This window comes from Schistocerca nitens, chromosome 7, assembly GCF_023898315.1.
Source record: "Schistocerca nitens isolate TAMUIC-IGC-003100 chromosome 7, iqSchNite1.1, whole genome shotgun sequence".
Classification (NCBI taxonomy): Eukaryota; Metazoa; Arthropoda; class Insecta; order Orthoptera; family Acrididae; genus Schistocerca; species Schistocerca nitens.
Genome location: NC_064620.1, coordinates 319,343,753 through 319,357,810, shown reverse-complemented (window position 1 = coordinate 319,357,810; position 14,058 = coordinate 319,343,753). Strand labels below are relative to the sequence as shown.

At 41.9% G+C, this 14,058-nt stretch overlaps 1 protein-coding gene and 1 long non-coding RNA gene across 3 annotated transcripts in view; one reads left to right on the top strand and one right to left on the bottom strand.

The window, feature by feature from the left end:
- Positions 1-291, top strand: part of LOC126194668 (uncharacterized) — a 46,028-nt gene extending 45,737 nt beyond the window's left edge. Inside the window, exon 3 of the long non-coding RNA XR_007538494.1 lies at positions 115-291. This is a non-coding gene — a long non-coding RNA (uncharacterized LOC126194668). The remainder of the gene's footprint in view (positions 1-114) is intronic.
- Positions 1-14,058, bottom strand: part of LOC126194665 (beta-galactosidase-1-like protein 2) — a 135,854-nt gene that overhangs the window by 45,811 nt on the left and 75,985 nt on the right. For both annotated transcript variants that reach the window (XM_049932865.1, XM_049932866.1), the window contains exons 2-3: positions 1,630-1,831; positions 878-1,063 (exon numbers count right to left, since the gene is read on the bottom strand). In XM_049932865.1, the coding sequence (XP_049788822.1) occupies positions 878-1,063; positions 1,630-1,831 (388 nt within the window). The remainder of the gene's footprint in view (positions 1-877; positions 1,064-1,629; positions 1,832-14,058) is intronic.

Here is a 14,058-nt window from a genome sequence, read left to right as displayed (position 1 = left end):
ATTACTTTTGAAATAATAAACAGTTTGCTTACTTTTTTGTATCTGTGTTATTTTCATTTGACTGCTCCTGATAAAGCCAGTTTGAACTGTAGACAGGTACGCATAATGTTCCAGCATATCAACAAGCGCTGGAACGAAAATGGAGAACACAAGAGCAGAGAGGGCCGTGAGACGGTGTCAGCCGATAGCACGCTGACTAGGACATCACCGCAACAGGAGTGACTTCTACCTGAAGAAAATATAAGTGCCGCTTCTGCCAGCCTCAGCCGCACAGTAGAAGATGGGCACTAGCAGAGCTGTTACATGTGATCCAGATCCATTACTTCCATGGACATTCTATGTAGCGAAAGACATGGATTATTTGCATGTCACCAATAGCTTGCGACATGACATTGTAAACCAAAGTTAAGTATTGTCAATCTACTGTATTGTAATAAAAACCATTAATGTGATTTGCTTGAATTGTTGTATAGCTATCTGAGAAAGCAGCATCCCTTAGGCACCCTATAAGAGACGAGTGGGGAGGATACCACACATAATCTATATCAAAATTATATTTACTTCTAATTTTGTTGCTGTAAATCACACAATTCGTTTTAAATTCACTCTTATTATTAAATAAAAATATCATTATTGTTAGAATCCTAAGTACTCCCGAAGGGACTTCCACAGGATCTTCTATTATCAACTATATAATATTCATTCCATACAGCAATTATTATTATTATTATTATTATTATAATTATTACCATACCTGCACTTCACTTGTAATGATGCGCAATATACTGAAACTGAAACTATCTTATATGGCATGATACACAAATTTTTCTCATCACCATTAGTATCAACAATACAAGACTTTTTGTCAGTTTCATACCTTGGTAAGCCACCAAATTCCCATTCTGCACAAATGTAAGGTCCAGGCCTTATTAACATTAGAAGATTAGCTTCGTACACCTTTTGAATGAATAAATCTAGGTTCAAAAAGGCAGAGAATTCTCGGTCTCCATCTCCAAAGTCGTAAACACCTTCCTCAGGCTCATGTAAGTTCCATGGTACATATCTAAAAGACAGATTGACAGTCAGATCTTTTAGTTTTTATCATTAAGTAAGTTCATAAATATTTATAAAAAATAATTAAGACTGAAAATTTGACCCAAAACCACTGTTTAAGCAAATGGCAATATTTGTTTTAAGATTTTTGCCTAGAATATGTATATGATCAAAATAACACAATGAGCTTCACCTTGAGATAGTCTTTTGGCAGTTCACAAAATATGGTTTTTTATGTTTTGGTTTCTCACATAATGTTAGCCTGACTTATGATATGCAAGCTGCACATACTATTTGGTGAACTATTAATATAATTACACTTTCTTATTTGTACACATTTGTGTAATGTCAATAAAGTAAAGAAAAAGTCCCAGGCAATTCATGCCATCTGCTAGTGTATCTGACATTTTCAAAAACCATCAATCTTATGCTTCCCAAATGTCTTAGCAAAAAACTAATAGAATATTTAGGAGTGTGAATTGCTAATAAAATGGCATATGGGCAGTGTGTGGTAGGAACAAAAGCAGTACTGAGAGACGTAAGTTAGACATATAGAACATATAAATGTGAACTTACGTCTCAACCGCAACAAGTCCCAAAGCACTAATCTTCGCTATGCGATCTTCCCAGTAGGAAGGATGCACCCTGAAATAATGAAGTGCACCACTGAATATAGTGAGATTCTTATTGTTTAGGTGGAAACCATCAGCATCTGCCACAAGCCCAGATTCTATTGATGAACCTTGGTAGTACTTGAGAACTGGCTGCAGTTCTTCATCTGAAACAAATGTAATTGCTCTTAAATTAATGTATTAGTAAAAAAATAATGTGCACTTATTAAGCAAGTACAAGGGAGAAGGTGCTTAATAACATCTAAAAATTTATATTCTTTATTTCCTTATATTTTCATTATAATCACTCATTTTTTTAGTTAAAATATAAAAGCTGTTCCTTGTCCCCAACACCATTCATGTGCTCTAGCCTCACTTACTAAAGCACAGAAGCTTAAAATTTATGTGCTAACTATTGTTATATTGGCCCCAAGTTGCTTCAGACAAGTAATACTCAAATAATTATTTTTCAGTGGTTGCTAATGCAAGAAAATGCATTTTGTAAAATGGTGGTTTTGTGGTTCACTGGAGTTAAATACACTGACATATACACAACACTTTTGATTAAAAAGAAGATTCCGCTATAAAGAAGGTGAATATATATTCAAAAAATTATGTAAATAAGTTAGAACTAATGATGGTGAAAGAAACTAGAAATGCATGAAAGCTATCATATAAAAACAAACATTTGGTTATGGTTTGCTGCTTTGTTTTTATATGTATGCAAGTGAGTGATGATAGTAACAATTATGCATGGAACACATGTGTTTTATTGAGTACCAATTATTACCAAATCTCAATAACTCACTTTTCATAGTTGAAAAGACTGCATTAATCATCACATATTAGAAATACAAACAATAGAGCATCTACACCTAACTCTGCTACAATGATAATTTCCCCCTTTCCTGTTCCAGTCACAAAAGGCATGTGAGGAGAATGACTGTCATTAGGACTTTGTACCAATTCAAATTTCTCTGATTATCCCGTCATGGTCATTTCATGAGATGTATATCAAGCAAAGTAATATGCTGTCTGACTCTTCTTGGAATGTACACTCTAGGAATTTTAACAGTAAACCTATCAGTAATCTGCAATGTCCCCTTTGTCCTAGACTGGTTAGCAGTATTCAAGAATCAGAGTAACTAGGTTTTGTAAGCTACTTCCTTTGTGAGTGAATTACAATGCCTTATGATTCTTCCAATGAATATCATTCTGGTACCTGCTTTTCTTGAAACTAGGTCTATGTGGCAATTCTGCTTTATGTTGCCCTCTACATATATTACTAAATATTCTACAGTTATTATGGCTACAACAGTTGATTAGCAACTGTGTAATTGAAAAACTATGTATCTTCCTACCACACACAGACACAGACACATACACATACCCACACACACACACACCTGTGCAGCTACACTGGGCTGTCTGGATACACAATGCCAGGATTGCAGTTCGACAGTTGAAATGGGGTGGAGGATTGTGTATTAGGTGGGGTGGGTAAAGGGAGAAAGAGGTGGGAAGTGGGAGAAGGGGTTGCATTGGGGTGGCTGGTGGCTTGGAAGGATGCAATTGGTGTGAGGGTAGGAGTACAGGAGGTGGGAGGCAGCAAATGTACAGGATAAGAATGCAAGACATGGGCCCATCCCTGTGCCATTCCTATTCCAAATCCATTGCCACTGGGATCATATACTTGTGCAAGATCCTGCTGCATAACCTGCTCAGCACCTCCTACTCCAATCCTGTCAAAGGCATATACACTATGTGCTCAAAAGTATCCGGACACCTGGCTGGAAATGACTTACACGTTCGTGGCACCCTCGATCAGTAATGCTGGAATTCAATATGGTGTTGGCTCACCCTTAGCCTTGATGACAGCTTCCACTCTCACAGGCATACATTCAATCAGGTGCTGGAAGGTTTCTTAGGGAATGGCACACCTTTCTTCATGGAGTGCAGCACTGAGGAGAGGTACTGATGTCGATCAGTGAGGCCTGGCACGAAGTCGGTGTTCCAAAATATCCCAAAGGTGTTCTATAGGATTCAGGTCAGGACTCTGTGCATGCCAGTCCATTACAGGGATGTATTGTCATGTAACCACACCACCACAGGCCATGCATTATGAACAGGTACTCCGTCATGTTGAAAGATGCAGTCACCATACCTGAACTGCTCTTCAACAGTGGAAGCAAGAAGGTGCTCAAAACATCAATGTAGGCCTGTGCTGTGATAGTGCCATGCAAAACAACAAGGGGTGCAGGCTCCCTCCATGAAAAACACGACCACATCATAACACCACACCTCTGAACTTTACTGTTGGCTGGCAGATGACATTCACAAGACATTTCCCATACTCACATCCTGCCATCAGAACGCCACATCGTGTACCATGATCCGTCACCCCACACTACGTTTCTCCACTGTTCAATCGTCCATCATTTATGCTCCTTACACCAAGCAAGTCATCGTTTGGCATTTACCAGCGTCATGTGTGGCTTATGAGCAGCTGCTCAACCATGAAATCCAAGTTTTCTCACCTCCCGCCTAACTGTCATAGTACTTGCAGTAGATCCTGATGCAGTTTGGAATTCCTGTGTGATGGTCTGGATAGATGTCTGCCTATTACACAGCCAACAGACGAGGCTGGCCTCTACGATTTTGTGCTGCATGTGTCCCTTCACATTTCCACGTCACTATCACAACAGAAACAGTGGACTTAGAGATGTTTAGGAGTGTGGAAATCTTGCATACAGAGGTATGACACAAGTGACACCTAATCACCTGACCACATGTGAAGTCCGTGAGTTCCGGCAAGTGCCCCATTCTGCACTATAATGTCTAATGACTACTGAGGTTGCAGATATGGAGTACCTCGCAGTAGGTGGCAGCACAATGCACCTAATAGAAAAACAAATGTTTTTGGGGGTGTCCAGTTAGTTTTGATCACACAGTGTACATCCTATCCCATTAGAGGCAAGATAACCTAAGAAAGCATCCATCTCATATACCAGCTCTGCTGCAAGTTCTGCAAAGCATTTTATGTGGGCTTGACCACCAACCAGCTGTCCACCATAATGAATGCCCACTGCTAAATTGTGGCAAAGAACAGAGTTGACCACCAAGTAATGGAACATATTGCTGACAAAACATGCTTCAGTTAAATGTATGCTTCAAAACTCATGTCATCTGAATCCTTCCCCTCAGCACCAGCTTTCCTGCACTACGCAGATGAGAGTTATCCTTACTACACATACTTCACTCCCAGAATCGTGCTGACCTCAATCTTCACTAATCCACTGCACCCACACCCTCTATCCACTAGTCTCCCCCTCCTCTGTCCTGCCATACCCTCCCAATTGATGCCATCACATCATCTTCATTCTGTGCTGCACAAAAGCTGCCAGCCATCCCTTCCCAACATTTTCTCCCATGTCCCACCTCTTTCTCCCCCTTACATATATTTATGTTGGGGGTTTGCTATCAGTTCCTGCACTAAGTATCAATCCTCTGCAGACCTATTTGCATTTCACTATAATTTTCTGAAGTTGCAACTTTAATATGGAGGAGTCATAATTACTACCACCAACTGACACAAGTGAATGAATATGGCAATACATGCAGAAACATTCTAGTAAACATTGGTCCACAAATGAAACATTTCCAACATAACTGCAAATGTGTGGTTAGAAGCCACCATTGAATTCAGTACAAAATTTTAGTATCCCCACCAGTGGATATTGATATGAACACAGATGTGCTGGTATGGATCTCAAAGTAGAATTATGTGGTAAGCTGTCACAGACACCACTTGTGAAGCACTGCATGGGCAGAACCCCTGTCCAAGATGTTTACCTGTCAGCAGTGATAAGCCAGGGCCGTCAGTTCTTACACATATTTCGGCTGCCTCAGGCCTGGCCTGCGCCTAATGCTCTCTCTATTTCTGTGTGCTTAGTTGTACAATCACTCACAATAGTCACGTTTGGTGTTTATCTTTGTGCTCATCTCTAAGGTGTTTGAACTCATGCTCCCCCATAGACAGACTAAGATCATTCATGCATTTCCAAGTCTGCTCAGCATTTCCAGAAGGTAGCAACTTTGATGGTCTTGTTGTTTCCCTCGATCAGGGCTGTTCAAGTTGAGGACAAATTAGCAGGTGGGCCAGGTCTTGTGTTGTTCCACACTTGCAGGATGTATCTCCATCAGCTGGAAGAATGCCCCATTTTCACATGTTGGTCTTGCAAAGAGGAACGCCCACCGTAAGACAATTGAGTGATCTCCAAATAGGGTAGGGTAAGTCATTTCCTGGAGCTAGCTCTTCCTTTACAGGGATATCAGGTGGTAGCTTGCTCTTCCACCTGGTGACGCAGTTAAATTCTGGTGTCCCCTCTAGTGGTTGAGTCCTGGCGATGAAGCTCTTTCTCGACTTCAGTCGACCGACTACAGCCTGACGATCATGTGGGATCATAAGTTTGCTTAGCCCTCTCTACATCAGCAGCAACAGCCCTTCTAATAGTGGGTGGAGCTATTCCAACAATCAGGTAGATTTTATCGACTGGAGTTGGCTTCATACATCCCGACGTGATTCGGACGGTCTCATTCGTTGCAATATCAACCTGTTTGGTGTGAGTGGATGCACTCCACACAGGTGAAGCATACTCTGCAGCGAACAGTCAAGTTTCGTTCCCTCTTCTGAGGTTCAGCCCTAAGACTTTGTAGTCGAGCTACCATTGGCTAGCACAGTGACATTTGTATTGTACTGACAATGACAGTTTGTGGCATCGTCTCACCCTGAGCATACACAAAAGTGGCAATGTAGGACATTCTTATGTGTGTGACACTTTTCTTCTTCTTCTTCTTCTTCTTTTTCTTTTTTTTTTTTTTCATAGTGCTAATATGAGGCCACCATGGACCTGCTACTTTTTCAATGCTGGAAGGAGCAGCAACAAAAGCTGCAGCAGGTGCAGATGCGGAAAATACTCAAATAGCTTGTAGAACTGACCTACTCTAATGCTGCACTGGTGGAAGGCCAGGTGCCCGCAGAGAACCTTTCTCCCCTGCACCATTCACTGGCTTTGATGAGTCTGTAGAGAGGTGGAAGAATTATCTGCGCCAGTTCTTGCTGTGTTCCCAGGTAATGATTATTGTCGATCCACCCGATACAGCCAACTTGTTACAACATTTGAAGCCCTCCACTGAGCTCGAAAAACATACCTCTGAGAAATTCTGTCAATTGGGCACACCACAATAGTTTGGACATCAAAGCCATGATATGGTAGCAACACAGTTCCAGTTTAACCAGCACCACAAACATCCCAGGCAGTCTTATGCAGCCTGGATAGTAGAGCCACAAGGTCTTTCATGCAAGTGTCAGTTTGACTGTCCCCACTGTGCTACCTCATATGCATACTTGCTAATTGTGGACATGATTGTCCAGTTAGCACATAATGCCATCATCAAAACTAGGACACTGGCTTTGTCTGACACCTCCTTAGCCAAATTTGCCCAGAATGCTGAATCACATGAACTTATAGCAGCAGCAAGGGATGCACTTTCCAATAACAAGTAGTTGGCGAAGGTAGATAGACCACAATGTCCTGTAGGGCAGCCAAGTGTTTGTGTCTTCTCCTGAGCCACCATGTGATGATGCTTTTGACGATTCAAGTGCAGCAATGTCACAGTGATCCCTGGTAGCTACAAATAAGTCTAAAGGTTGTGGTCCCAACCTGGAATCTTTTTCAGGCTCTTGGCGTTGTTCTCATCCCACATCTGTTTCCACTCAATGGGCCAGTCAGCTGTCCTGCCCCAGTTATTATGTGGTATACATTACACAGGACTGCTCATTTACAAGTACCACATGTGGGGTATGTTGAAGAGAAGGCCATTTGGTATCAGTTTGTGACAGTCAGCGAGACACAGGGCAGCCGTCAGATGCTGTAATGATTACCTTGGACTCGGATGTTGTCTCTGGCACCCCACAATCATCACTCCAAGCATTTTCTGATAAGGTTAGTCATGGATGGACAAACAAATGAGTTTCAGGTAGCTATGTGAGTGACAATCAGCATCATTAACTTAGAAATGTACAGGCTCCTTGGTTGAACTGCTTTGCAGTGGACAGTATGTCTAGTTGTGTCTCATAGTAAACAGCGCGTTCCTTTAAGGGGGGTTTTCTTTCTTTCTTTCTCTCTCTATCTCTCTCAGCGCATTATAAGAATGTGGAATGGAAACTTACACTGCTAGTGGTTAATTCAGGTTTGGCAAAAAATATTCTTGGATTTGATGCCTTTTCTGTATTTGGTATCCAGAGAGTGGACAAAGAACATTTAGTGTCCCAGTCAGTCTCCCTTCGAGATTTGAATTCTTTATCACAGTAATGTGAGCAGCTGTTTGAGAATACCTTGGGTGGAGCAGAAAATTTTGAGTTATGTGTCTCCCCCTGCCATTAGCAAAACCTAAATTTTATTACCCCCACCCAATTCCCTTTGCCATGTGTGACGAAGTTAAAGCTGAGTTACAGTTCTGGTGGGACTTCGGTGTCATTTCTCCCATTTCGTCAAGTCAGTGGGCCATCCCTCTGGTGGGGATTCAGCAGCCAGGTGGCATCATGCGCCCTTCTGGCAATTTTAAAGAAACAATCAGTGTGCAATCTGTTATGGACTTATATCCAGTTCCATGGCCAGAGGAGTTGTAGATGAAATTGTCAGAAGTCCAGTATTTTTCCTACATCAACTTATGTGAGGCATACCTGCAGTTGTCAAATGGATGACCCTCCTCAGTTTCTTGGTGATCAACACCCCATTTGCACCTTATCAGTTTAATAGCTTGTCCAACAGAATTTTGTCTGTGCCAGGAATTTATCAACAATATTTGGAGCAGATTCAAGACATTTCCTGTTGCATCAACTACCCTGTTTACATATTAGACATGGGTTATACATGAGAGGAGCATTTACAAAATCTGCAGGCAGTTTACCAACACCTTCTGGAGACCAGCTTTCATGGAAACTGGAAAAATATAATTTTTTTCCTACAGAGGTATATTTCTTTGGTCACATGATCAGCAAAGATCGCCTTGTTCCCACAGATAAGCATTTCAAAGCCATTGTCAACCTGCTGTAGCTCAAGATCCTGCACTGTTTGGGTAAGATTTCTTATTATGCTAATTTCATCCCTCAAGCCCTGCACATCTGTCACCCTGTAAAGACCTTCTAGAAGATGCTTTTAGTGACACAATGTCACTATTCACAGGTTGAAAAGAGGACACTAGCTATTATTTTCAGTATTAAAAGGTTTCATGTTTTCTTGTATGGTGTGAAGTTCCTACTTGTCACTGACCACAAGCGCCTAGTTTCATATTCAGCCATCATTTCAAGCTACTGGATAGGGCTGCCTACTGATTGCAGAGGTTGGTGCTCGTTCTCGGTAATTAGTGCTATAACATTCATTATCAGTCCACTCTCCAGAATGCAAATTTGGATACCCTATTACAGTTGCCAGTGTGTCCAGATCTGGTGTTTCGCAGTGAATGATGCCTCACAGCAGACACTGCTCAATTTTCCTTTAACATTGCAAGAGGCTGAGGCCCATTTTTTTTTTTTCCTTCAGAAAATTGTTTCAGCAGTCCAGACAGCATGGGCCACTTCAGGAGCAGAGTCGGCATGGCATACATTTTTCTGCCTACATAAACACCTCAATGTGGTCCAGGCGATTCCCATTCTTGCCAAGGAGGAGCAGAGCAGTTGAGTAGTCATCCCCCTTGTGATGTGTCATCGCATACTCCAGATGCTGCACTGGAGTATCTCAGGTATGAAGGATTTGGCATGGCATGACATCTACTGGCCAACAGTTAGTGATGATATTGAACAGGCTTGCACAGCCTGCGCACAGAACCAGACTGCACTGCTCTGTCTATTTTAAATTTGGTCAGTTCTGGAGCTGGGTGCATGGGTGCATGTCGATGCCATGGAGTCATTTTCAGGAAGCATGTGGTTCCTAGTAGTGGATGCAATTTCCCATTTTTCCAAACTGTCTTCCATGAAACTGGTAGTTACTGTTCATGCATTGTTTGTCACTTTTGCTATTAATGGCTCCCTCCAGGACCGTCACATTCAATAATGGTCATCTATTTGTGTCATGGCAGTTTGAAGATTTTGCATTTGCAGTTGTACCAGCATCTGACTACTGCCCTTTTTCACCTGCCTTCTAGCTCTGAGTCATGCTCTAGCTCTGAACACATCATGCCAAACGTTCAAGACCCAAATGGAAAAGTCTGTGACTGTCTTATCCCATGATGATGCAGTGTCTAGTTTTCTCGCCATGTACCGGGCAATGCTGGTTAACGGCTGCAGCCAAGCAGAATATTTGCATGGGTACCAGCCACCAAGTCTTTTAGATTTGTTGCACCCTCATTTCCATTCCGACCTGTCATGCTTTCCCCACAGGCTTTGTCTGGACCCTGTCTTTTGGTTGGCAGCATGTGTCTGACATTCAATTCAGTTGAGTCTATGATCTGTTGAACCCAGCTGGGTGATGGGATCAGTCACCACATTTTTGTGGTAGGATACCCCCAACTGTTGCACTGTGCACATTCACTGCCTCCCCCACTGTGTCCTCCTACTTTCACCCACAGAATAGAGCACTGATGGATGAGTCATCGCCCTGCTGATACAGGAAGAACCAGTCCCCCCACCAGCCTCCATATTTTATCGATTGCCACTCTGGAGGCATCAGCTGCATTAGCATTAAGTGTGCCAAGAATAAAATATGCTCTTCATTCAAGGTGATCTCTAGAAATGAAGAAGAGTTTTTCAATGAATTTTTGAAATACTTAAACTGCATGGGTTCATTCTCTAGTGAAACAAAAAATTAGGTGCCTTTGTTGGTTTGAGCTAGACTTTGAAATATATGGACAGGAAAGCTGGCTTTGTTATTTCTAATTGGAGAACTCTATCAGAAATGTAAATTTCAAGTGATCTAAAGAGCCCAGTCTGTTTCTATAGTATATAGTTGTCAAAAGTCTCCTTTAAGACAGCTATCCTTAAAAGTGCAGGTTAATTTTCATCTCCTTATTTTTTATAGCAGAACTAACTTTAAAATTATGAAATGCATTAATTACTGCCAAAGCTAAGGTTCACTGACCCTTCAAGCTGAAGCAAGCTTTTTTTGTTTACCGAAATATCTGTACACAGATTTTTGTGTTTCCACCATCTGGGATACCCTATGGGACTTTACTTTTTTTCATTCTTTTATAATGTTAATAGTGTAGATTTATAACACCTGCGGGGCAACAATCTTGCGGTTATTGCTGTCTCCTCATAGTTTTCTGTTAGCCTCTAACTGATTATGTCAGTACTTTATTCCATCTTATTATTTAGTCTACATAATGGTGTGGTTGTTGTGTGTGGACATAACAGGGATTGGCTGCAGTCTAGAAACAGCTATAATCTGAGCCGGCCACAGTCAACATGATTCAAGCTACTGCCCTAGGCTGCAGCAACATTTGGACACCTGTTTCAAAAGGTGTGGAACCTCAGGAATCCCATCATAGCTGTGATGACGTTATGGTATGCCTGATACAAATGACATGTCTACTTCAGCCTCAACCAATAGTGAATGGTGGAAGAATCTCTGCACAGAAAGTGAATATTGATGCTGGCTGCAAGATTGTCCCATTAAGGCCAGTGCAACTGAAATCAGGTGCTGTCCATTGTTAAGAACACATTTCAGCCATCACAGGATCCCACACCTGTTGTGCCTGTGACTTATTTTTCTGCAAAGTCCTGCCAACACCAAGCATCACTGGTCAGTCACTGGTCATTGAGAACTCCAGTATAACAAGGGTGATGGAGATGCACACAGGGCAAGGTCAGTATTCACTCAATATATTCACCATAGTTCTAACCTCCAAGATGTGTGTTCTAGCAGTTACTGAACACTGGATGGAGCTGGTTGCAAGTTTGTACAAACAGTGCCTATCACCTGGATTCAGAAGCCATTCTTGGTTTCTTTAGATGGGTGTCTGAATCAATGAAATTAATATAGCCTCCCAGACATGGCACAAGCAAGGCTTGTGATTTGCAGCATCATATCCAGATTTTTTAAAAACTTTTTGACAAATTAAATTTGTATGCCAAACTAGGACTCAAACTTGGGATCTTGCCTTTCGAGGGGAAGGGCTTAACTCATGACTCACCCTTACAGTTTCACTTCTCTCGGTATCTCTTCACCTGTCTTGTAGAGAGGATACTGCCGTAAATGTCTTAGCCACAGCCTAAGGTGTTGTTTCCAGAATGGATTTTCATTCTGCATCAGAATGTGCACTGATTCTGCTTTCATTCAGGATAACCAGAGTTGCCTGTGACCCACTGGCTGTAGATATGATTTAGAGCTGAATGGAGGCCTAAATCAGAGGCTCAGATGATTTCTGTGATGATATCAAATGCAGATTTCTTGGTCATCACTGTCAAGTGGGGAACTGAAAGCCCTACCTCAATAAATTGGGCAAGTACTACAAACAGAAAGCAGTTACTCAGGTAACAGAGTGTATGTGGCATTAACATGAGGCATTTTAAGTTAAAGAAAATCCCCCACAGGCTCGCGATAAAATATAACAATGGAAAATCTAGCATGGAATAATGATAATATTATGAAATGAATAGATTGCTACTCACCATATAGCAGAGATGTTGAGTAACAGACAGGTACAACAAAAAGACAACTAAACATGAAAGCTTTTGGCCAGAATACCTTCTTCTTATATAGGCAACACACACACACACACACACACACACACAAGATATTCACGTAAACAGTGTGTGAGCCGCACTAGTGTGAAACAGTATGCGAGCTGCTCTTGCATGGATGTGTGTGTGTGTGTTGTCTATTTCATAAGAAGGCCTTATGGCCAAAACCTTACATGTTTAGTAGTCATCGCTAGTCACTGTCCTCACCCATCCAGCCCCATCCCTGCTCCCATTCCAGCACTACACAGCAATCATTCTACCACCATACCCAGTCTTTTTTAATTTAATTGTTTTATTTATTTCTCTCCTTTTCCGCTACTTCTTCCCCCCCCCCCCCCCCTCCCACATCTCCCCTGCCCACCGGACAACCTGCAGCACTTCACTGTCCACCATCTGAACCATACTATCCCTCCCCCTTCCTGCCCCAGCCTCCTCCTTTTCCTCACCCAGTCGCCACTCTCATCATGCACTGGTGCTGCTGCTCGCAGTGTTGTTTCAGTTGCCTGAGACTGCAGTCATGTGTGTATCAGAGAGAGAGAGAGAGAGAGAGAGAGAGAGAGAGAGAGAGAGAGTGTACTTTCCTTCTCATAATATTGTTACATATCATCCTAGATTTTCCATTCTTTGATGTTTAGTAGCCTTTTTGTTGTGGCTGTCTGTGACTCACCATATCCACTATATGGTGAGTAAAATATATCCTTCTCATAATATTATCATGATAAAATATGGGTCATAATCAGGCAAATGTACAAATTACTCATGTTCTTCTTGCAGATCAAAAAGAGAAATTGTTAATGTGGTATCAGTTAACTGCAGGGGTGCCCATGGAAAGGTCCCAGACTTAGCATAGTTTATTAACAGTAATATTGGCCAAATTGCACTACAGGCAAAAAGATTCTGACAGCAGAAGTGAATAGCAGCACAATCTTAAATTTTGATTTGAATATACTGGGTTGAGAAAAATTGTGTCACAAAGTTTCAACCCTGGATGGCTGATGCCAGTAGGAAACAAAACTACTAATGTTGTGTAGGTTGACAATGCAGCATTTTTAAACTACGTAAACTTAGTGCTGAATCCTCTGATTGGCCACGGGACTGCCCTGTTGCCATTCGTTGGTTGACTGGCAGTGCTATGGTTGTCGGTTCATGTCCCTCGCCCCCTCACTGCCCCAACGTGATACGCACACATGTCAAGTAGATTTTGCTGTTTGTCTCCACCTCATGTCAGAGGCATTCACACATGTTGTTGTTATTGTTGTGGTCTTCAGTCCTGCGACTGGTTTGATGCAGCTCTCCATGCTACTCTATCCTGTGCAAGCTTCTTCATCTCCCAGTACCTACTGCAACCTACAGCCTTCTGAATCTGCTTAGTGTATTCATCTCTTGGTCTCCCTCTACGATTTTTACCCTCCACACTGCACTCCAATACTAAATTGGTGATCCCTTGATGCCACAGAACATGTCCTACCAACCGATCCCTTCTTCTGGTCAAGTTGTGCCACAAACTTCTCTTCTCCCCAATCATATTCAATACTTCCTCATTAGTTATGTGATCTACCCATCTAATCTTCAGCATTCTTCTGTAGCACCACATTTCGAAAGCTTCTATTCTCTTCTTGTCCAAACTATTTATCGTCCATGTTTCACTTCCAT